Source organism: Sphaeramia orbicularis, chromosome 20 (assembly GCF_902148855.1).
Source record: "Sphaeramia orbicularis chromosome 20, fSphaOr1.1, whole genome shotgun sequence".
Lineage (NCBI taxonomy): Eukaryota > Metazoa > Chordata > Actinopteri > Kurtiformes > Apogonidae > Sphaeramia > Sphaeramia orbicularis.
This window is the reverse complement of record NC_043976.1, coordinates 37818547-37842778: the sequence shown is the minus strand read 5'-3', so window position 1 is coordinate 37842778 and position 24232 is coordinate 37818547. Positions and strand designations below refer to the sequence as shown.

General features: G+C 35.3%; 1 protein-coding gene across 2 annotated transcripts in view; it reads right to left on the bottom strand.

Moving 5' to 3' along the window:
* Nucleotides 1-7481: 7481 nt before the first annotated feature.
* The window catches only part of rnpc3 (RNA-binding region (RNP1, RRM) containing 3), a 53842-nt gene continuing 37091 nt past the window's right edge, over nt 7482-24232 (bottom strand). The window contains exons 13-15 of one of the 2 annotated variants that reach the window (XM_030123001.1): nt 20041-20173; nt 12680-12757; nt 7482-7821 (exon numbers count right to left, since the gene is read on the bottom strand). In XM_030123001.1, the coding sequence (XP_029978861.1) occupies nt 12689-12757; nt 20041-20173 (202 nt within the window). In that variant the 3' untranslated portion in view covers nt 7482-7821; nt 12680-12688. Of the gene's footprint in view, nt 7822-12417; nt 12542-12679; nt 12758-20040; nt 20174-24232 lie in introns of those variants that run through there. The other variant, XM_030123000.1, reaches the window with a different exon arrangement.

Below are 24232 nucleotides of genomic sequence, written 5' to 3'. Positions count from 1 at the left end.
GATAATAACCTTGGGTCAGACAGGTAGGAGGGGTCTTGTCAGTAGCTGAACTAAAGATCTGTTTCGACTCAAACAATCAAGGTCAGAATGTTCAGTTTAGTCTGAACTGTGGATCAACAACGACAAATTAGCAACGATAATAACATCCCATAATAACTTTATACCTTCATAAACCTCATAATCACACTCACCCGTGTCGAAGAAACTCTATTATTTCAGCGTTAAACTCTGTTCTTTTCATTTAGAGCTGAGTCCAGTGGAGAAAACACAGCCCTTGTGCTTGTTTCAGTTCTTTTCTTAGACTGTAAAAGTTGTTTCTTCATGGTTCTCATCCCATCTGGTCATATTTTTTGATGCTTTGGTTAAAGGCCCCATGCCGTTCGTTTTCCTCAGTGACTCACTAGTGGTCACATAAATGCCCCGACCCGTCATTACAAATAAATCCAGTTCATATCTCTGCATTCCAGTACTTTGGCATCTTTGGAGAACTCCACAGCTCTGTAATCGAAACACTCTTATAATTATAGGTCCTTTTTGTTGTTCTACACTGTAAAAAAAAAAAATCTGGAATTTAACAGATTTTTCCTGTATTTTTAAGATACAGGAAAATATCAATGAAATGACAAAAATAGACTGGGATTTTACACGTCAAATGTAAAATCACATGAAAAAACTATAACTGTGAATAACCATAAAATTTCCATTTTTTTATAAGAAATTTTTTCTGTTAAAATACATTGGCAAATGTATCGTAATTTCACAAATATTTCTTTTCTATTTATGAGATTAAACTGTTAATTTAAAGTTTAATACTGTAAAAACAATAAAACGAGACACAATTAGACAATTAACCGTAAAAGAAGTATTTGTTCTGTAAGTTTAACCAGACTTGTTTGTTAATTGACAAATATCTTGTGTAATTACAGGAGGTTTCACAACAAAAATGTTGAATAAATGTATTTTTGTGAATGTATAACATGTATAAGCACTGATAAACTGTCCAAATACAGTTTTTATCAGTGGATTGTACAACTGAGTCTCATTGAAAATTATTATATATATATATATATATATATATATATATATATATATATATATATATATATATATATATATATATATATATTTATAGATAATTGGATTGTTTTAATACATGTAAATATTCTTTATTAAACATTAAAAAGTCCAAAAATAAGCAAAATCTCATGTAAAGTTAGGGCAAAAAACTGTACTGTAATTATGGAAAATTGCCGTATTTTTATGAGATGGTTCTTTTCCGTTATTTTACAGTATTTTTTCGGCAACCCTGCTGCCGGAATATTACCTTTTTTTTTTTTTTTTTTAATGAGTTTTTTTTTTTTTTTTACACAAGATATTTGTCAATTAACAAACAAGTCTTGTTAAACTTACAGAACAAATACTTCTTTTACGGTTAACTGTCAGTAATTTTATCTGGTTTTAATATTTTTTTTACAGTATTAAACTTTAAATTAACACTTTAATCTCATAAATAGAAAAGAAATATTTGTGAAATTGTGATACATTTGCAAATGTATTTTAACTGTATTTTTCTGTCGAAAAAAAAATTCTTTTAAAAAATGGAAATTTTATGGTTATTCACAGTTACAGTTTTTTCATGTTATTTTACATTTGACGTGTAAAATCAGTCTATTTTTGTAATGTCATTGATATTTTCCTGTATCTTAAAAATACAGGAAAAATCTGTAAAATAAAGAGTGAAAATTCTGTTAAATTACAGATTTTTTTTTTTTTTTTACAGTGCGGAGGTATTGAAAGCTCTGATTGTCTTTTTTTTAAGTGAGAAATACCAAAACTGTAAGCACTCAGTTCATATGTTTTTTGTTTTTTTTTCTGTTTGACACTTTTGTATGTATAAAATAAGATATACAAAAAGGACTCTAATAGGTATCATATGTATTCATATAGTATTTTTTTTTACAGTGTAATGCAAATCCAGTGCAGAAAATATCACTGAAATTATCAGTCTTACAAAGCACTTCTGTGAAAAATTTAGAATCATGCTTGTTTTTCCGATGCCACTGCACATTTAGAGTCTTTATTTAGCTATTTAAGACCTGTTTAGGGGTAATTTAAAACAAATTTACTTACTTAAACGCTTCAGGGAAATGTAAAGTGGTTCTTTGGAAAGACAGACTGTGTGTAGGAATGTTTATCATCAGTTCAGTTCATCTACATTTTACAAGAACCAAATAAAAAAAAAAAAAGACCAACACACGATCAGTTGTGGCTTTAACTCGTTGAGAAACGTTGCTTATTTGACAAAGAAAAGGGAGAAAATGAAATTAGATCCAACGTTTTGTGGCGATTCTGACTATGTAGCGCCTCGTAACCTTTTATTAGACAGTGACGGAAACAGTTCCAGTGAGGACAGCGAGTCAACAATCTCAGGTCCAATGTGGTCTACAGGGTCTGTAAGGTCCAATGTGGTCTCCAGGGTCTGTAAGGTCCACCTCTGCATGAACAGTGAGTGGACCTGCTTTGTTCGGTACCATGAAGTAATGGTACTAATGTAAGGAATGATGTTCAGAGGGATCATGTGGATGTGGACAGGGGTCTGGATCAACACTTACAGGAAAAAATTATTAGACCACCCCTTGTTTTCTTTAATTTCTTGTTCATTTTAATGCCTGGTACAACTAAAGGTACATTTGTTTGGATAAATATAATGATAACAACAAAAATAGCTCATAGTAGTTTAATTTGTAAAGTCTAAAATAATAAAATTTAACTAATGATATGGTTGAACTCCAAACCGCACAATTTCTGTACAAAGCCAGAAATAACACTGGGTTACAAAAAAATGTTTTTTTCAAGTTGTCTCGGTTTTTTCAACTGAATTAGGAGCATTTTGCACCGCTAAATCCAAAAATGACATCTGTTTTTCTCAATCAGGTCAGGTTTTTTTTGCTAATTTGATTTGGAAAAATTTGATCTTCTCACAAAATTGATTACATTCAATTACATTAATGTCAAAATAAGATTGGTAAGCATACATTATGAAACTTGTGACTTGATTCCTGTTAGGTACAATGGTGTATTCACTGCAGATGTAGCAGAATACGTCAGGCTTATTTTTGCAAGATCTTCTGGTTAAAGCCATTTCATTCACCTGTAATATTAAAAAAAACCATTCATCATAAATTGGCAAAAGTAAAATCTTCAGAACTCGTTTATTGCAAGAAATATGAAAGAATTTTGTATCATATGATGTGAAAATGCCCATAAATGTAAGCAAAAATGTTAAAAAGCCAATATGTAGCATAGTTCAGAAAGTTGACCTGATTGAGCAAAACTAATGTGATGTTTGGATTCAGCACACCAAAATGATCCTAAATCAGCTCAAAAAACTTAAACAATAAATTTGTTGTTGACCAGTGTAATCTATTACCAAACCATTTACAGAAAATGTTTTTGTTTTGTTTTTTTAAGAAAGACAGGGAGGGTATAAATGAAGGGAAACGACAAATTTTAAGATACAAAGATGTCGAACCATGAAGAAAAGATTCTGTTTATCAAATAATGGTGTAAGACTATGGAACAGACTGAGTGTGGAGCTGAAACAATGTCCAAACAAACAGTTTAAAAACAAATACAAAAGATTTTTACAAAATACAGAGAAGAAAGGGCTTGGGGGGTGGGGGGGGTTTCACTGTGGGGCTTTTCACACATATGTGCTGATAATATCTAGTTCAAATATGGATATATGAATATATTATTACTATATCACTATATAGGACAATATAGAATATTATATGTATTTATATTATATACGTATGTGTCTGAAAAATTTCACAACAGTAGTACAGTCTTGTTATGTCCTCCAATAACACTCGGGTTGAAAATTTGAATTTCAGAGCATTTCTATGAGTGTCCTTTAAAGGGTTAAGATCGTATACAGTGGCGGAAAAAATTATTAGACCATTAAAAGTCATCAGAAACAACGGTTATGCAATCCAGTCCTAACTCCTGTGTGTATCATGTGACTAAAACAGACAGAAAACATGGAATGTCTAAAAGCACTGTTTTTGTCAGTACAATGCCATAGATACTGATGTAAGAACTGAAGTGATTTTGGTTATTATCAAGAAAACATGTTAAATGGATAGATATCAGCTCTGAAATTCAACTACTATGAGCTATTTTTGTTGTTATCATTATATTTGTCCAAACAAATGGACCTTTAGTTGTACCAGGCATTAAAATGAACAAGAAATTAAAGAAAACAAGGGTTGATCTAAAAAATTTTTTTCCGCAACTGTATGTATTCAAGCTAACTCCATCTTTAAACCACATACTTATGATTACACACAGCAGTCGCTTTTCCATTGGACATCTGCGCAAAACTTTACCGATATTTACTAAATGTCGAAAAAACAGAAGTGTGTAATGTCGGTTTTTCCATTAAATCACAAATGCAATGATTATCTCCGCCAAGGAGGTTATGTTTTTGCCAGGGTTTGTTTGTTTGCTTGTCTGTCTGTCTGTTTGTTTGTTTGTCTGTCCGTTAGTGTGCAACATAACTCAAAAAGTTATGGACAGATTTGGATGAAATTTTCAGGGTTTGTTGGAAATGGGATAAGGAAGAAATGATTATATTTTGGTGGTGATCGGGGGTGGGGGGGCCCACGGGGGGGGCCACTGATCAGCCTTGGCGGAGGTCTGCGCTCTCCGAGTGCTTCTAGTTTGTTTATTTATTATCGCAAGATGACACTCATTCCAGAAACATGGCGATGAACGTAAATATGGTGTTAATTTACAGATATATTCATTATTATTCTATATTACCCCTCTATCTCATACTAAATTTAAAAAATGATTGGGTTTCCTGGTGAGTCCACAAATACCGCAACATGTTTCTTCTTCTTCTTCTTCTTCGCTTGTTGTAACGTCCGTCAACATCTGCTTTTTTAATTCACTTGACTCTAGTTGCGAAAAAAGGTCTTTCCATTGCAGTTTTGCGTGATATACCATTTGTGCTACGCAAGAAAAACCACCTCTTGCCAGCGCAAAAACTTTTAATCGAAATATGAGACTTTCGACGAAATTGTTGTTTTTCCATTAGGTAAATTTTTACGCACAAGTTATCTTTGCGTAATTTGAGGGTCAGAAGTATAACTTATTGACTCCCACCCCCTTTTTACAAACTAACAATTAAATTAGTTCTGCTTCCTTTGCTTTGTTAACACACTTCTTTTCCTATATATTTTTACAATAACACAAAGCATCCATTAGACCATCAAAAGTCACCAAAAACAATGGTTATGCAATCCAGTACTAACTCCTGTGTGTATCATGTGACTAAAACAGACAGAAAAGAAAACATGGAATGTCTAAAAGCACTGTTTTTGTCAGTACAATGCCATAGATACTGATGTAAGAACTGAAGTGATTTTGGTTATTATCAAGAAAACATGTTAAATGGATAGATATCAGCTCTGAAATTCAACTACTATGAGCTATTTTTGTTGTTATCATTATATTTGTCCAAACAAACGTACCTTTAGTTGTACCAGGCATTAAAATGAACAAGAAACTGAAGAAAACAGGGGTTGATCTAAAAAAATTTTCCGCAACTGTATGTATTCAAGCTAACTCCATCTTTAAACCACATACTTACGATTACACACAGTAGTCGCTTTTCCATTGGACATCTGCGCAAAACTTTACCGATATTTACTAAATGTCGAAAAAACACAAGTGCGGTCCGGCCCTTGGGATGAATTTGTGAAATGCAAAAATTACACTGAAGATATTAACAATCCTTTTAGTTTAGGTTCCACATTCAGACCAATTCAATCTCAAGTGGGCAGGACTAGTAAAATACCATCATATAACATAGAAATAATGACAATTCCAAATTTTTCTCTTTGTAAACGTAAATATTTTCATGTATTTCCACTAAAACAAAGAATAATTTCGCAAAAAATGTGAACAACCTGAATAACTACGAACAACCTGAAATGTCTTAAGAGAAGTAAGTACAATTTTAACAAGATTCTGTCTGTTATTACCTCCACCAAGGAGGTTATGTTTTTGCCAGGGTTTGTTTGTTTGTTTGTCTGTCCGTTAGTGTGCAACATAACTCAAAAAGTTATGGACAGATTTGGATGAAATTTTCAGGGTTTGTTGGAAATGGGATAAGGAAGAAATGATTAAATTTTGGTGGTGATCGGGGGTGGGGGGGCCCACGGGGGGCCCATTTCCAACAAACCCTGAAAATTTCATCAAAATCTGTCCATTACTTTTTGAGTTATGTTGCACACTAACGGACAGACAAACAGACAAACAAACCCTGGCAAAAACATAACCTCCTTGGCGTTGGGGGGGCCCACGGGGGGGGCCACTGATCAGCCTTGGCGGAGGTCTGCGCTCTCCGAGTGCTTCTAGTTTGTAGATGTAAACTTTTTCATAATGTAAATTTACTTTTTTTGCTCTTAAACATGGAGAAAAGTTCGGAGTTGACATTATTTATATATTATTATGTTATTATTTTACTGGTCCGGCCCACTTCAGATCAAATTTAGCTGAATGTGGAACTGAACTAAAATGAGTTTGACACCCCTGCATTAGACCATCAAAAGTCATCAGAAACAATGGTTATGCAATCAAGTACTAACTCCTGTGTGTATCATGTGACTAAAACAGAAAAGAAAACATGGAATGTCTAAAAGCACTGTTTTTGTCAGTACAATGCCATAGATACTGACGTAAGAACTGAAGTGATTTTGGTTATTATCAAAAAAAAAAACATGTTAAATGGATAGATATCAGCTCTGAAACTAAACTACTATGAGCTATTTTTGTTATCATTATATTTATCCAAACAAATGTACCTTTAGTTGTACCAGGCATTAAAATGAACAAGAAATTAAAGAAAACAAGGGGTGGTCTAATATTTTTTTCTGTATATATGAAAGTGACTTGCAGACACCTCAGTCTATCATATCTACACTTTAGTTTTGACAAAAAAGTGACTTGTGTTTAAGTCGCTGCTGTAGGTGGAACAGCAGGCTCCATCTGTCCTGTTCCACAAAAACAGACTTTTTCAAAGGCCTCACAGATCCGTTCGTGTGTGTGTGGGCAAACCGAGAACTTTTTCAGCTGCTGCAGAGACGAGTAAAGATAATGCAGCCCTTACAAATACCTGCTGCGTTACAGAAATGCGGATCTCCTCTGCGAAGCACAGGTTTTGTTAGCCACTTACCACTGTAATTTGTTTTTCCTGCTTCTTCTTTTCCCTAAACGTTCGACTTCACAAACTTTAATTTAGCTATGATTGACACTCCCAGTACACCTCCAGTATTGCTCAGACCCAGAGAGTATGAAAACCAATTTGATTTCCAAATCTTCAGATATGATGTCTGCTGAGGGGAGAAGTTCACCTCCAAGGTTTACTTTCCATAATCACACAGATGGGGCCAGCCAGGGATTGTAAAGGTAAGCTAACCCAGTCCTAGCAATTTCCCACCGACTGCAGTCTGTTTGGTTTGTTTGCTGTCTCTTCAGGACTGCGGTTGTTCCTCTGTGTTGACAGCCTACCATCTGCTGCAGAGCCAATCTAGATCTCATATAACTTCCCCAGTCTGTATTTACTCGGCTGTCAGAGCTTTAAGTTTGGGACTAAAGATAATCAGTTATGATAGTTTGACTGAGGTGTACCCACAAATGGAGGCATATGTTAAAGGCTGTGACAAAGGAAATGCGACAAAACGTCTTTTAATGCAGTATTTTTATTTAATGGTAAAAAAGAAGGCGGCGGCGACGTCTGATCACCAGCGCCTGAAATTCAGTCGAAAAAGACACAACATTGTAAAGAATTGTACAAGAAACTAAAGAAAGAGCAGTAACTATGCATTTGAGACATGGGTGAGGTTTTGTTATTTTCAACCCTTTAAGCGCCAAAGTCGCAATATTGTGACAAGCAACATGACTGAATGAAACACAGCATAACAATCCGTGTAACATTGGTTCATTCGTTTTTCAATTTAAAACCAAAAATCAAAAAACAAAAAAGCGACTGTTTTTTTTGTTTGGTTTTTTTTTTATTTTCAAAACCAGAATGAAAAACTGAAAACAGTTTGAATCCGTGTATCATTCGTTCATTCGTTTTTCAATTTAAAACCAAACATGAAAAAACAAAAACCGATTCATTTTTTTGTTTTTCATTTTCAAAATAAGAATGAAAACCGGATAACGGTTCATTTTTCCATTTCCTGATTTTGTGCTCAAATGAAACATGGAAAAAACGGATAACGACCATTTCATCCGATCTTGCTATTTTCAATATAGTTCAGTTGTCTGACCCGGAAGTAGTCATTACTAGCGAAAAAGTAAACACACAGAATCATGGCTGGACTGGAGGAATATTTTGCTATAATTAAGCAGCTGTTTGATACAGAAGCATATATCATTCACACAAAAAAATAAATCTGGCTCTTTTTCTGAATGAATGAGATACTGTTTTCTGAAAAAAAATTACATTCAGCTCTGGTTCTCTGAATTAACGAGAAAATTATCTTGTTAATTAAGAAAAACAGAGCCAAATTTATTTTTTGTGTGAATGCAGTACGCTTCCGTACGTATCAAACAGCTGCTTAATAATAGCCAAATATTCCTCCAGTCCGGCCATGACTCCGTTTGCTTATTTTTTCCCTTGTAACGACTACTTCTGGGTCAGACACCCTAACTATATTGCAAATAGCAAAATCGAATGAAACGGTCGTTATCCGTTTTTTCCATTTTTCATTTGAGCACAAAATCGGGAAATGGAAAAATGAACCGTTATCCATTTTTCATTCTGGTTTTGAAAATGAATTTGATTTTTGGTTTTAAATTGAAAAACTAATTAACGGATGATACACGGATTGGTTTGTTTTTCCATTTCCCGATTTTGTGCTCAAATGAAAAATGGAAAAAACGGATAATGGCCGTTTCATCCGATTTTGTTATTTTCAATATAGTTAAGTTGTCTGACCCGGAGGTAGTCGTTACTAGGGAAAAAAAAAAAAACAGAATCATGGCCGGACTGGAGGAATATTTGGCTATAATTAAGCTGCTGTTTGATACGTACAGAAGCGTACTGCATTCACACAAAAAATTAAATTCGGCTCTGTTTTTCTGAATTAATTAATTCAGAAAAACAGAGCTGAATTTAATTTTTTTCAGAAAACAGTATCTTGTTATTTCGGAAAATTCCGTTTGTTTATTTTTTCCCTAGTAATGACTACTTCCGGGTCAGACAACTTAACTATATTGAAAATAGCAAAATCGGATGAAACAGTCAATATCCGTTTTTTCCATTTTTCATTTGAGCACAAAATCGGGAAATGGAAAAACGAACCGTTATCTGTTTTTCATTGTGGTTTTGAAAATGAAAAACAAAAAAACAAGTGTTTTTTTTTTTTTTAATTTTATTTTAAATACAAAAACGAATGAACGAATGATACACGGATTCATAACTCCAGATGGCGTGACCAAATCTTGTTACCACTTCCCACCAATAAATGCTGGACATGTGCCCCTTTAATCCTAACACTGTTTCAGGGCACGTTTCTACTCAAAGTGAAGAAAATCCAGTTTGAAGGTGTGGTCCAGAGCTGGTTTAGTAAGTACCATAATTTCCGGTCTATAAGCCGCTACTTTTTTCCACACACTGCGAACCTGCGGCTCTAAAATGATGCGGCTAATTTATGTTTTCTCGGCTAACAGTTGATCCGGCTGACAAAGAAGGAAACAGAGCTGCTGCACATAAGCTTGGCATTAATGAACCCATGGTGAGACGTTGGAGACGGGGTGAGTGAAGCTTAGAGTCTGGAAAGTACGGTAATTAAATAAAGTTTATTCAGTTTTAGTTTTGATAGATACGGACAGATTTGGCTACTCTGCTGCTTAGATAAAAACCTACTAAAACTTAAGGATGCAACAGTACATTTCATTCACGGTTCAGTACGTATTGCGGTTCTTGAGTCACGGTTTACGGTACGGTTTGGATCCAGGGGCCGGCTGGAGCCTGGCTGTGCACCGAAACGTAACTGGGAGCTGATGGACAGCCTTAAGACTCATTTATGTTCGCTTTACGTACGTAAATAAGTTCGTCCGTTTCTAATGTCGTCATGCTTCATTGCCTTTATACGTCCATGTGACATGTACATGTGATTTCTCAATTAATCCATCAGAGGGTGCCACTCTTAATTACCATACTGATGAAATACCATGAAGAAGAGTAAACTTTTTTGAGAAGAAGAAGAAAGTCACAAAACAAAAATGGCGACAGAGGAGGTTTAACTAATGTGGATATTAATGCTAATATTGAGTAGCTGGAAGTAGAAGGGCTGTGCTCTGCATCCGACTCCAACCAATGCCAGTAGAATTCCATAAGTCAGTCGTCTTGTAAAGCTCTAATATAAATACGAGTTGTCTGGAAATGTCATTTGAAAATGACAAATGAGCCGTACCGTGGTACATGCACGTACCGAACTGTGAATGGTGTACCGTTTGGTACGTGTGCCGTTGCAACTTAAAGCATTTTACTTTTTACTGATGTTTAAGTTTATTAATTTTGAGGATAAGATGACAAAAAACGAAAGAAAACTTCCATGTAAATATGTTCAAAGTTCAATTTTACAAAAAGTTCCACAATCCAATATGGCCGCCACCTTGTGATTTCACGATATGCAAATTAGATGTGTAGGTTTACGCCTATCTTAAACTTCGGGTCATAACAATATTTTTCTCATTTACAGTATGACTTTATCTCAAACTATCGTACTTTCCAGACTATAAGCCGCTACTTTTTTCTCGTTTTGAACCCTGCGGCTTATAGGCAAGGCAAGGCAAGTTTATTTGTATAGCACATTTCAGCAACAAGGCAATTCAAGGTGCTTCACACAGGACACTGAAATAAAAGAAACAAAAAGAAACACATTTAAAACATTATAAAAGAAACATATAAAAGGTGATTAAAAACAGCAAGTAAGAAAACAACACATAAAATAAAAAATAAATAAATAAATAAAATAGAATAAAATAAAAATAAAAACACGCATATTAAAGTAAAAGTTGCAGTGCAGAGTTTCAAAGGGAATATAAAATTTAAAAAGTCAAAAGCTTTTCAGTCAAAGGCAGCAGTGAACAGGTGAGTCTTTAACCTGGACTTAAAAGAACTTAGACTCTCAGCAGACCTGATATTTTCTGGTAGTTTGTTCCAGATATATGGAGCATAGAAACTGAACGCTGAGTCTCCATGTTTAGTTCTGACTTTGGGAACACAGAGCAGACCTGCACCAGATGACCTGAGTGGTCTGGATGGTTCATACTGGACTAGAAGGTCTCTAATGTATTTTGGGCCTAAACCATTCAGTGCTTTATATGTTAGCAAGATAATTTTGAAGTCTATTCTCTGAGAGACAGGGAGCCAGTGTAGAGACCTCAGAACTGGGCTGATGTGGTCCACTCTCCTGGTCTTAGTGAGGACTCGAGCAGCAGCATTCTGGATCAGCTGCAGTCGTCGAATAGACTTTTTAGGGAGACCACAGAAGATACTGTTACAGTAGTCAACTCGACTAAAGATAAATGTATGGACAAGTTTTTCAAGGTCCTGCTGCGACATCAGTCCTTTAATCCTAGAAATGTTCTTGAGGTGATAGTAAGCTGACTTTGTAATTGTTTGTAATTGTTATACAGCGATGCAGCTTGAGTATAGATTTATACGGGCTAATGACCACCAGGGGGCGCTCTAGCAGGAAGCGCAAAAGTGAGACAGACAGGTGGAAGAGGTGATGAAGAGGAGAAGTTTTACTCTTAACTTTTAACAGTCATTTTGCGTGTCATGCACAAACCCTCATCATGGAAAACACATGAAGAAATGCATATTTTGCCGCTTTGAAGTTAAAAGCAATCAATGTGTCTGTTTAAGAAGGAAATAGAGCTGCAGCACGGAAGTGCCATTGAGCAACCACAGAGGAGAGACTGGGAAGGTGTGTGATGGAGCCTTTCTGAGGATGTTCAACTCCAACACTGAAGAAGACGACTGCAGTGGTTTCAATGAGCAGAAAGATGAAGACAGAGATCAATGACTTTTCTGGGTTTTTTAACCAGTCGTGTTCCTGCTGTTTTACTGCCGTGTTACAGGCACTGTTTGGAAAAAAGCAGTTAAAGTACGGAAATAAATATTTAAATAATCTTTCTGTTTACCATCTTTCTGTGTAAATATCTCATGTCACAACGTGGACACCTGCGGCTTATAGTCAGGTGCGGCTTATATTCCGGTGCACCTTATAGCCCGGAAAGTACGGTACTTCCAAGATACAGCTTTTTGAAATCTTGATATTAAAATTTTATATATTTTTTTTTAAAACTCCAGCGCCTAAAGGGTTAATTTAGATGACAACACATGTCGAGATGTTTCAACAACTACTGATAAACTGCCCTTGTTCTCAAAGGATACACCAGAATAAGGATACAAAGGGTTCTGCTGGGCCACAATATCAAGCCAAGGCATCTTGAATAAATAAAGTAACACAAATGCAAAAAGAAAACAGCATTAAAAATATATATTACAGGCCTGTTCTGTATGTGCGCATGCAGACAGATGAAGGGATCATGTGATGATGATGTGGTTCTTTTGTGTCATTCTCACCTGGTCCATTCACCGCTGCTTCGAGCCTTTCTTGGCGTCCGTGGCGTCTGGTTTGGGTCTGGCAGACCGGGCAAATTGCTGTATATTCATGGTTAAGGTCTGACAGAAGTAAGTTCATTTAAAACAGGTCACAACTAATCAGTGTTGGGAGTAACATGTTACAAAAGTAATGCATTACAGTAATGGATTACTAAGGCATTACTGATCAATGGTACATTTCAATAGTGCTTGCGTTACACCACACTTTTTGTCCATAATTAAACTGCTCAAATGAAAAAAAAAACAAAAACTAAAAATCAAGACCATGAGACCTTAAGGAATCAAAAATATATCCGTAAAGTTCTATTTCCTGTTGGTGTTCAGCCAGCGGGTGAAGATGGCAGAAGACAGTCCATTCTCCCCATTGACATAGTTAGCAGGTTAGCTAGTTAGCATGATCAGCAATGACAAGGAAAGCTAACGTTTCTAGGACTAAGCAAAGGAAGCTGAATCAATTTAATTATTAGTTTGTAAAAACAGGGTGGGAATCTATAAGTTATATTTCTTCCTACTCCTTTTTTGAGCGTCGAAAATTTTGTTTGTCCATGTTGGATTGTTCTTTGTTATCTGATGATTTTATGTGCTCGAAATAAAACTAAGGGTCAAAACACGGTATTCAAAATCTGACGGGACATTTTAGGGACAATTTGACAGATTAGTGTTGCTAAATGACCCACATTTTTACTTTTAAATTCATTTTTGCCCTAGTTGGACCGTAAGGGATTATCCAAAACAAGGAGCTACTTTATATTGAAATAAATGCTGGAATGGCAATCAATTAAAGTTCACTCTCTGACCGGACATTACTGTGTTTTGACCCATAACTAGCTAGAATTTTTTATCAATTGTGGATTTATCTACCGGCGTACTCAGCACTGCGCCCTCTGTTTGAACATGTAAAACGTTGAAAAAAAAAATGCAAGTTTTCCTGCTGGGATTCGAACTTTGTAGACCGTAGTGTTACTTTGTTTGTTTGTTTGTTTGTTTGTTTTTTATTTATTTCAAATTTGCATTAAAACCAAACAACAAAAGGATTATATAAAAGGAAGTCCAACATTCGAAAAGGAGCGGGATGAAGTTTAATTTATAATCTCTTGCCCCCCTACCCCATTCTTCAGCCTACCCTGAATTCCTACACAAAACACAAAATTGCAAAACATATCAACTTACTTAGTGAGCTATCCGTCCACATGTATTTAGGGACGACCCAAGGCTCTTCTATCTCCTGCATTGGGGGGGGGGGGGGGGGGGGGGGGGGGGTCTATATACAGCAGTCACTCATTCATTCATTCATTATCTGAACCTTCTTTATCCTCACTAGGGTCGCTGGATCCTATCCCAGCTACTTACGGGCGAAGGTGGGTACACCCTGGACATGTCACCAGTGAATATGGCAATTTAGATTAACCAATTAATCCAGTGGTTTCCAACCTTTTTTGGCTCATGACCCCATTTTAACATCACAAATTTCTGGCGACCCCAGACATTCAAAACAAAGACTTTTTTTTTTTTTTGCTAAAATTAATTTGTTTTTGATCATGTAATAGTTTGCTATACTATGTTGCAAATAAACGTTAATTTTAGACGACATTTAGTCTATATAATGTATATTATTGTGGACGGAGGCAGAAAAGCCAGGTGTAGATTACGGCACAAAGTGAGAATTTGATTTTCCTTGGTCAGGATATGTACAGTCAGTCCAGCTTGGATTTCCAAGGCTGACAATTAATACTGAACAAACAAGAACTCAAACTATGAATTATGAAAGAGCTGCAGCATCTGAAACTGACCACAATGAACATTTGACAGATAAACAGAACCACAGTGCTGCAGTTTCAGACTCACAGTTTGTCATGTCTTTTAGGGATTGGGATCGTCTCTCTAACTCACCATATATTTTTTATTAGTAAGTTTTTATTTTTACTTTTATCAATTACTAGAAATTTCAGGCGACCCCACGTGGGGTTCCGAACCTAAGGTTGAAAAACACTGAATTAACCTATCAGTGCATGTCTTTGGATGGTGAGAGGAAGCTGGAGTACGCAGAGAAAACCTACACAGACATGGGGAGAACATGCAAACTCCACACACCATCGACCGGTGTTGGAATCGAACCCAGAACCTTCTTGCTGTGAGGCACGAGTGCTATCCACTGTACCACCGAGTAGTCATGTGACACATTACAATTCTGAGACAGTAATATTGTGCCGTGTTCAACTCGGCTCGGCTCAACTCGACTCAAATACCAGGTCCTATTCCTTAGAATTAGAGTATCAGGACGTCATAGCGATGCGGCGCGTTACTTCTGTGTCGTGGGCTCAGAGAGTTGCTGATAAACTCATTTGCTGCGTGTTGTCTCATCAAGCTCATGCTGAATTTTAACGTCTGAACCAAGGTTATAATAGTTTTGGATTTTTCATGACAGTTTATTTTTATTTAGTTTCGACTTTTTTTTCTCTAATTCAGTTAGTTTTAATTAGTTTTTAGAGCAGGTTTGCTAGTTTTTATTAGTTTTCATTATTTTCCAAATGCTTAGTTTTAGTTTAGTTTGAGTTTCTTTATATCTTTTATCTTCTTCACCGTCAAATTCAAATAAATCCCAGACAGGACTCTGCTGCTTTCTCCCAACTTTAGTCTACATGTTTCCAGGTAGAGTGGGGATCAGAAGACGACTCTAAACCATAAGTGACCACAAGTAACGGACCGTTAAATATCATACAGCAATTATATCAATCCGACATTGACAAAGACGAAAACGAAGAGAATTTTATCCAGAATTTTTATCTGTTTTAGTTCGTTTTATAAGCACACAATACAGTTTCAGTTAGTTATCGTTTTTTCTTTTAATTATAGTTTTTATTTATTTCAGTTAACGAAAATGTTTTTACAATTCTAGTTTTCGTCATTTCGTTAGTTTTCGTTAACGATAATAACCTTGGTCTGAACCTCCTCGACAAACTATGGCGTAGTTTCACGGGCTGTTATCATGTGGATTAACCTACCTCTATATTTACCGTCAACTTCTGCATCTGTTTTTTGTAAAACGGCGGGTCACAGAGACGACTCTCTGAGAATCAGTGGTCTGCAGTGTTTACATGTCATGTTTTAGTATCTGGTCCCCAGTCCTGGAACCTCAGTGGAGGTGATACCAAAAAACTAGTACCGGGTACCAGATTCCAGGTCCTTTTTCGTTATGGAAACGCAAAAAGGCCGAGCTGAGTCAGGTCAAGCCGGTACCACGTTGTGGAAACGCGGCATTGGAGGGTAAGGAATTACTTTTAAATAACAGTAACAAGTAATCTGTAGCGTATGACAGTTTAGAAGTAACTTGCACAACACTTCAACTAATAATGCATTTTCTTTTCGGGTGACGGAAATGAGCTTAAAAAAAATCCAATTCTTTGACCTCCCCGCTGCTTCGTCTGGACCCGTCACTAAACTCGTACAAGTCCTGCCACAGACAGATAAAGATAATTCATATCACACGCACATTTTCAGCCACATCAGGCGGCGTCTTAAAGCCACGGGGACCCACTGGCTGCTTCACATGAATTTAATTTGAGGAAAGGTCGCAGCTGCTCGCTCGTAAATGCCAGAGGACCGGTGGCCAAAAAAAACGGACGCTGGTAGCAGCCTGGATGCTCGCCTTCCTCAGGTTTCATTTAGCGGTGACAGCTACTGTCGTTCGCTAACGGACGCATCGATTGGCCGTGTGGCGGGTTAAAGAGCAGCGGTGGCGCCGGCTGTGAAGCTGTCACTGTAATAGCCTGTTAATAAACCTTAAACTACTAGCGGTTTTAGCGGTTAACTCATTTGTGTGTGGATTCACCGGTGTAAGCGCTACTACTGAAAAAGAAAATCATTAGAGGGAATATGAGCTGGGACCGGGGCAGCTCGGACCTGAAGGAACTGTCCTTGGCTTTTGTGATACTCTATACGCAATCACACATTTAAAAAAAGTCCACCTCAACACATTAAACTGGGCTCGATACAGCTATAATTACGACAAGACATTTAACTAAATCACATTAAGGTAATTACAGCTGATTCTTTGAACTCCAAACACTAATATGTGGCCACCACACGGTCAGGCCTCATTACAGCTGCACGAGTGGAGCTCTATTCCAGTGGTATGAGTTCAAAATGCATCTAAAAAACTCTATCAGATGTTCTTAAATTATACATGTCTTGGTTTATTTGCTTATTTCTGTTTTAGAATTGTAAAATAGGGCTGCTCAACTCATCACACGATCAGCTTGTGCTATTAAATAGTCAGAAAAAGTTGCATTTAGTTAGGATTTAGGGTGATACAACTGCAGAAATAGGGAAAAAAATAAACATAAACTCTGTCGGTTGTTAATTATTTAAGTTTATTTTTCAGTTTAAAGTTGTTTTTGCGTACTAGGTTTAAGCAAAGGCTCACTGAAGGTTACGAGTGTCATATCAAGTAGGAGAGGTTAGAAAGTAGCAATGAAATAGCGTGTGTTGGTTTGAATTTAGAAATCAAAATGTAAAACGAACAAAAGAAAAGCTTTGGAAATAATCATTAAACCAGTATTGATTTGCTACAGAAACTTTATAAAACCTTCATTCCATTCTGCTCTTTGAATATCGAATCTTTCTGTAGGATTATCACTATCAGATGTTCTTAAATTATACATTTCTTGGTTTATTTGTTTATTACTGTGCTAAAATTTTAAAGTACGGCTGCTCAACTCATCACATTACCGGCTTGTGCTATTAAATAATCACAAAAGGTTGCATTTAGTTAAAATTTAGGGTGATACAACTGCAGACATGGAAAAAAAATGAACGTAACCTCTATTGTCTGTAGACAACAGAGTTTATTTTGAGTTTATTTTTCAGTTTAAAGTTGTTTTTGTGGGCCCAATCTCAAGAGGTGTTTTCTTTTTTCTTTTCCTCTCTTCTTTGTCTGCTTCTTTCTCTCTCTTTTCATTAATTGACTGATTGATGTATTTATTTTGAATATGAATGTCAAAACAGAAGAAAATAAATACACAAAACACTTAAACGTAAGACGTAAGACATATAATATATATTCGAAAAGGAGTGAAAAGAAGTACAACTTACAAACTCCCACCCCTTCTCCTTATATAATTAATAACAATAATAGTGTTGCTAGTCTAAGCATATCTATACTATATACTATAATATGCCTGATATTTATTAAATAATTTGGTTTCTGGCTTTATATTATTTATATTATTATTCATATTATTTAATGATGTTAATTGCGCTGTTATTGAAAAAAGATGGCAATACATTTTTTAAAAATTGCTTTTGCGTACTAGCATAAACCAAAACTACAAATGCAAATTACAAATTCATCTAAAAAACTGGTACGTTTATAGTTGCAGCTGCCAGCATTAGATATTTTTGGTCCCGTCTCTGTTGTTGTGATGTTCTGTTGTTAATATCAAACAAAGGCAGACCTCTAGTGGTCAGAATAAGTTGCACTAGCGTATATTTTGTACTTTCGGTGTTCCTATTGTCAGTTCAGTTCTAAGAAGCAACTTAACAGACACGTTTTTCTCACTCTGTTTGTATGGCCAGGAAAACATTTGCCTGTGAATATTTTTACACTACCTGTTGTATGAATATATACTGAAAATAACTCTAATGTAAACCTTTGTTTTTAGAAAAAGGGACGTTAAGACATTAAGATCATTTGTAAATGCTAATCGTTAGCATGTATATGGAATTTCTCATTCAAGTTAGCCTTGAGCTAACGATTCAGTTTCTATTCATTTAATGTACACTACAAACAAAAAGTTAAGGATATTTCTTTTTTTTTTTACTTTTTTTGCCATTTGCACATAAAACTATGTCTGGTCATTAAAAAAATTTTTTTGAATTCAATTCACACACAAAAAAGTAAAAAGCGCTATGCAAGAATCCCAAATGAAATAAAAAAAAAAATAGCCCAAAAATTAAAAATATCCTTAACTTTCTGTTTGTAGTGAATAATGTCCTTAATGTACTAAGGCAATGAACATAACAGATATATTCTGTATGTATGTTTCGCAGTTTTACAGTGAGGCTCAAGTTAAGTTTCGCTGTTATCTATCTGGAAAGCTAAACGCTAAACACACACACACAAATGGAGGCAGAATAGTTAGATTTTTTTAATATGTCTAAGTGCAAAGTGTATTTTAACCTGTTTAACCCTGACCATATTTTCAGGTGAAAAACACCTAAACAGACATACCCAAAGTAAATGAAGAATTACTCCACAATAATAAGGTTCATACGGATGTTCTTGGTGTCTATGGACATTTAGAGACCTCACAGAATCTATTCCCATTGTCTAAAATATTGTATCTATTACTGTGCCTGAGTAAACTGTAACAAACTAAAAGAGAAATTAGAATTTTTTATCCTCGCCTGTTTTTTTTTCGGCTGGATTGACGATGATGCGCATAAATTAATTGTTCGTGTCGCAGATTTTTAATAGCGTATATTTCACCCCACAAAGATTAAAAATCCTGTTTGAACATTAAAGTTTGCACTAAAATACACTTTTGATGCACTTTTATTAATATTAGGGTCTAAACTTTGAGCAAAAGTTGAAAAAAACATCCATTGTCCTGATTTATTATGTTTTTATAGTAGATGAATATTAATATAATTTTTTAAGACCGCGGGCAGGCCGATAGGGTTAAAGGGGTTAAGAATTTTTTACTTACCGTCTGATATGTTAATCATCGTAAATTTTTATATTGCAAAACTCGTCTTGTACTCGTCTGTATTTAGGTGTTTAAACTGCATGTTTATAACCTTGTTCTACCTTTCAGGGTGACGATTTAACAACCATCCAAGGACTGCAGATAAAAAAACAGCCATTAAGCTAACTCAATGTAGATTAATGCACCATGTCCCTGTTAAATAAACCAATAAAATCAAATAATAAAAAGTAAAATCAATCGTCTTGTTCGGTTTATGCACAATTATCGGTGAGCAGGTGGTGGCTTTCGGTTGCCAGACGTGAATCAGTGTCGACCTGAAGGTAATGAGGTCCACGGCCAACAACACATCTGTGAGGGAAGGTTTCCACCGCACAAACCCAATCACATCACCTCCTGTCTGGGTTCTATCATGTGTTTGACGTAATTACTGTCGTATTTGGGGGGGCGGGGGGGTACATTTTCAAAATTCCATTCATTTCCTGAAAAGTTATTGTCGATTACACACAGAAGTTGCATCCTAGCCGAGTTCAAACCACCCAAAAAAACAACAAAACAATAACAAACGCATAACCTGGATAAAAACCTTGTACGCCGTTTCAGGAGATAAAAGGATACGACAACAAGAGGTTTGTCGTAGAGAACGTAGCCGTTGGTGTCCCGCAGGGCTTTCTCGGCACTCTGCTCGCTAGGGAGTCCGACGAAGGCCTGCCCTTTCATCCGCCCCTCCTTCATTAACACCACATCGAACCTGAGAGGGAAGAAGAAAAAAAAAAAAAGGCAAAGCGGTGACGCCTCATTATCACCCTGGGCTTGTGGTCAACATCACACCGTCACGATTCGCTGTGAACGGAGGGAGATGTTGATGGTTTCAGATCACTGAGGCTTAAGAGTCTGTCGCTTTTTTTATCTTGTCAAGTCGGAAAAGTTGGAAAGTAGGGCTGAAATTGTGTGTTGGTTTAAGAATCAAACTCTAAAACAAAAAACAAGCTTTGGAAATAATCTTTAAACCAATTTTTTGATTTACAACACAAATTTAATAAAACCTCCATTCCATTCTGCTCTTTGAATATTGAATCTTTCTATAGGATTTTCACGATCAAATATTTTTAAATTATACATTTCTTGTTTTTTTTTTGTTTGTTTATTTCTGTATTAAAATTTTAAAGTAGGGCTGCATTTGGTTAGAATATAGTGATAAAACTGCAGAAATGGGAAAAAAAAAAAAACTCAACGTAATCTCTGTTTGTTACTATTTTGACTTTATTTTTTAGTTTTAGGTTGTTTTTGTGTACTCGTTTAAAGCAAATGTTCACTCAGGCTTAAAAGTTTGCAGCTTTTTTATTTAAATCAAGTTGGAACGGTTGTAAAGTAGGGCTGAAATAGTGTGTGTTGGTTTAAGAATCAAACTCTAAAACAAAAAACAAGCTTTGGAAATAATCTTTAAACCAATTTTTTGATTTACAACACAAATTTAATAAAACCTCCATTCCATTCTGCTCTTTGAATATTGAATCTTTCTATAGGATTTTCACGATCAAATATTTTTAAATTATACATTTCTTGTTTGTTATTTTTGTTTATTTCTGTATTAAAATTTTAAAGTAGGGCTGCATTTGGTTAGAATATAGTGATAAAACTGCAGAAATGGGAAAAAAAAAAACTCAACATAATCTCCGTTTGTTACTATTTTGACTTTATTTTTTTAGTTTTAGGTTGTTTTTGTGTACTCGTTTAAAGCAAATGTTCACTCAGGCTTAAAAGTTTGCAGCTTTTTTATTTAAATCAAGTTGGAACGGTTGTAAAGTAGGGCTGAAATTGTGTGTGTTGGTTTAAGAATCAAACTCTAAAACAAAAAAACAAGCTTTGGAAACAACCTTTAAACCAATTTTTGATTTACAGCAGAAGTTTAATAAAACGTCCATTCCATTCTGCTCTTTGAATATTGAATCTTTCTATAGGATTTTTACTATCAAATATTCTTTAATTGTACATTTCTTGCTTTATTTATTTATTTCTGTATTAAAATTGTAAAAGAAAACAAAAGAACAAGCTCTATTTAACCTTTATCTAACCAGGTATGTTATTTGAGAACTGACTCTCATTTCCAAAAAAAACACAAAAATGAGATTTGACATTAATTCATAATGTGAGCATGTTTATCTACTACCGTCCTTGGATAAAGAGGCATTCAGAACACCCCTAAACACACACAGAGCTGTCGGAAAAACAGCCTGTCTTGTTTCTAAACCGTTCCGAGTCTGGCCTCCGACTCAACATACGCTCGCTCTGATGACTCAGGTGGAAAATTCGTTTGAAGTACTGCTGATGCACCAACATAAAACGTCCCTCATGATCTCTACAGTACGTCAGGTTAGATACTTATTAATAACCTAACGTGCAGTCAGCATGAATTACTGGAAATTCTCAAGAGCAAGTGACAAATTGCCAGAGTCAAAAAATAGCTTGTGAAGTTAAGACGAGGTGAGGCGCCGCGAAAACGGTGTCGATAAACTTCTGCAGGAGGAGGAAGGAAAGGTGTGTTACTGCTGGGGAGGGTGTAGGGATGTGGTCTGAACCGCCGTGGATCATGGGAGTGGCAGGTTTCTCTCATGTTCTGATCATAGTTTGATGTACAGTCGCGGAAAAAATTATTAGACCATCAAAAGTCATCAAAAACAACGGTTATACAATCAAGTACTAACTCCTGTGTGTGTCATGTGACTAAAACAGACAGAAAAGAAAACATGGAATGCCTAAAAGCACTGTTTTTATCAGTACAATGCCATAGATACTGACGTAAGAACTGAAGTGATGTTGGTTATTATCAAGGAAACATGGAAAATGGATAGATATCAGCTCTGAAATTCAACTACTATGAGCTATTTTTATTTATTTGTCCAAACAAATGTACCTTTAGTCGTACCAGGCATTAAAATGAACAAGAAACTGAAGAAAAAAAGTGGTGGTCTAATAATTTTTTCTGCAACTGTATATAGTCAAGCTAACTCCATCTTTAAACCACATACTTATGATTACACACAGTAGTCGCTTTTTTCCATTGGACATCTGCACAAAACTTTACCGATATTCACTAAATGTCAAAAGAACAGAAGTGCGTAATGTCGGTTTTTCCATTAAATCACAAATGCAATGATTTGTTTATTTATTATCGTGAGATAACACGACAAGTCATTCCATAAACATGGCGGCAAACGTAAATATGGCGTTGATTTACAGATATATTCATTATTATTATTCTATATTACCCCTCTATCTCGTACTAAATTTAAAAAATGATTGGGTTTCGTGGTGTGTCCACACATACCGCGACATGTTTCTTCTTCTTCGCTTGTTGTAACATACATCAATATTCGGTTTTTTAATTCACTTGACTCTAGTTGCGAAAAAAGGTCTTTCCATTGCAGTTTTGCGGGATATACCATTTGCGCTATGCCCAAAAAAACACCACTTGCCAGCACAAAAACTTTGAATCAAAATATGACTTTTGGCGAAATTGTCGGTTTTCTATTAGGTAAATTTTTATGCGCAAGTTATATTTGCACAATTTGAGGGTCAATGGAAAAGCGACTATTGATATTTTTGTACACTAATTATGTGCATTTCTTTAATGATCATAATGATAATAGATTGTCTAGTACAAATTGCTGTTTTAATTTTGTATCCTAATAGAGAGTTTTATGTGTGTGTGTACACACATATATATATATATATATATATATATATATATATATATATATGTGTATATATATATATATATATATATATATATACACACACACACACAGGGTGGGGAAGCAAAATTTACAATAAACATTTAGTTGTTTTTTCTCAGCAGGCACTACGTCAATTGTTTTGAAACCAAACATATATTGATGTCATAATCATACCTAACACTATTATCCATACCTTTTCAGAAACTTTTGCCCATATGATAATCAGGAAAGCAAACGTCAAAGAGTGTGTGATTTGCTGAATGCACTCGTCACACCAAAGGAGATTTCAAAAATAGTCGGAGTGTCCATAAAGACTGTTTATAATGGAAAGAAGAGAATGACTATGAGCAAAACTATTACGAGAAAGTCTGGAAGATACTATTAAAGAAGAATGGGAGAAGTTGTCACCCCAATATTTGAGGAACGCAATTGCGCAAGTCTCAGGAAGCGTGTGAAGGCAGTTATTGAGAAAGAAGGAGGACACATAGAATAAAAACATTTTCTATTATGTACATTTTCTTGTGGCGAATAAATTCTCATGACTTTCAATAAACTAATTGGTCATACACTGTCTTTCAATCCCTGCCTCAAAATATTGTAAATTTTGCTTCCCCACCCTGTGTGTGTGTGTGTGTGTCTATATATATATATGTATATATATATATATATATATATTTTTTTTTTTTTTTTTTTTTTTATGTCAGAGCTATATACTGTATGTTCATATATTTAGAGCTTTATATGTGTATATATGTGTCTGGGATACAAAACAATAATGATAAAGTCATAATATAGTTTTATGTTGGGATGAATATCATTGCATTGTTTAGTTTGGTTTAAATTGTTATCTTGGTGGTGGTTTAATTTCTCTCAACGTTGATTTTTTTTGTAAATCCATGACTATAATTTTAAATGTTCCAGGGTATTTTTTTGTGCTCTGACTGTAAATAATAATTTTCTACCACAACTAACCATCTACTTTCTTAGGAAGAAAAATCTCCCATTAAACTTTTAGGAAATATTGATGTTTATAAACTATATGGACAAAAATATTGGGACACATCATGTCTACA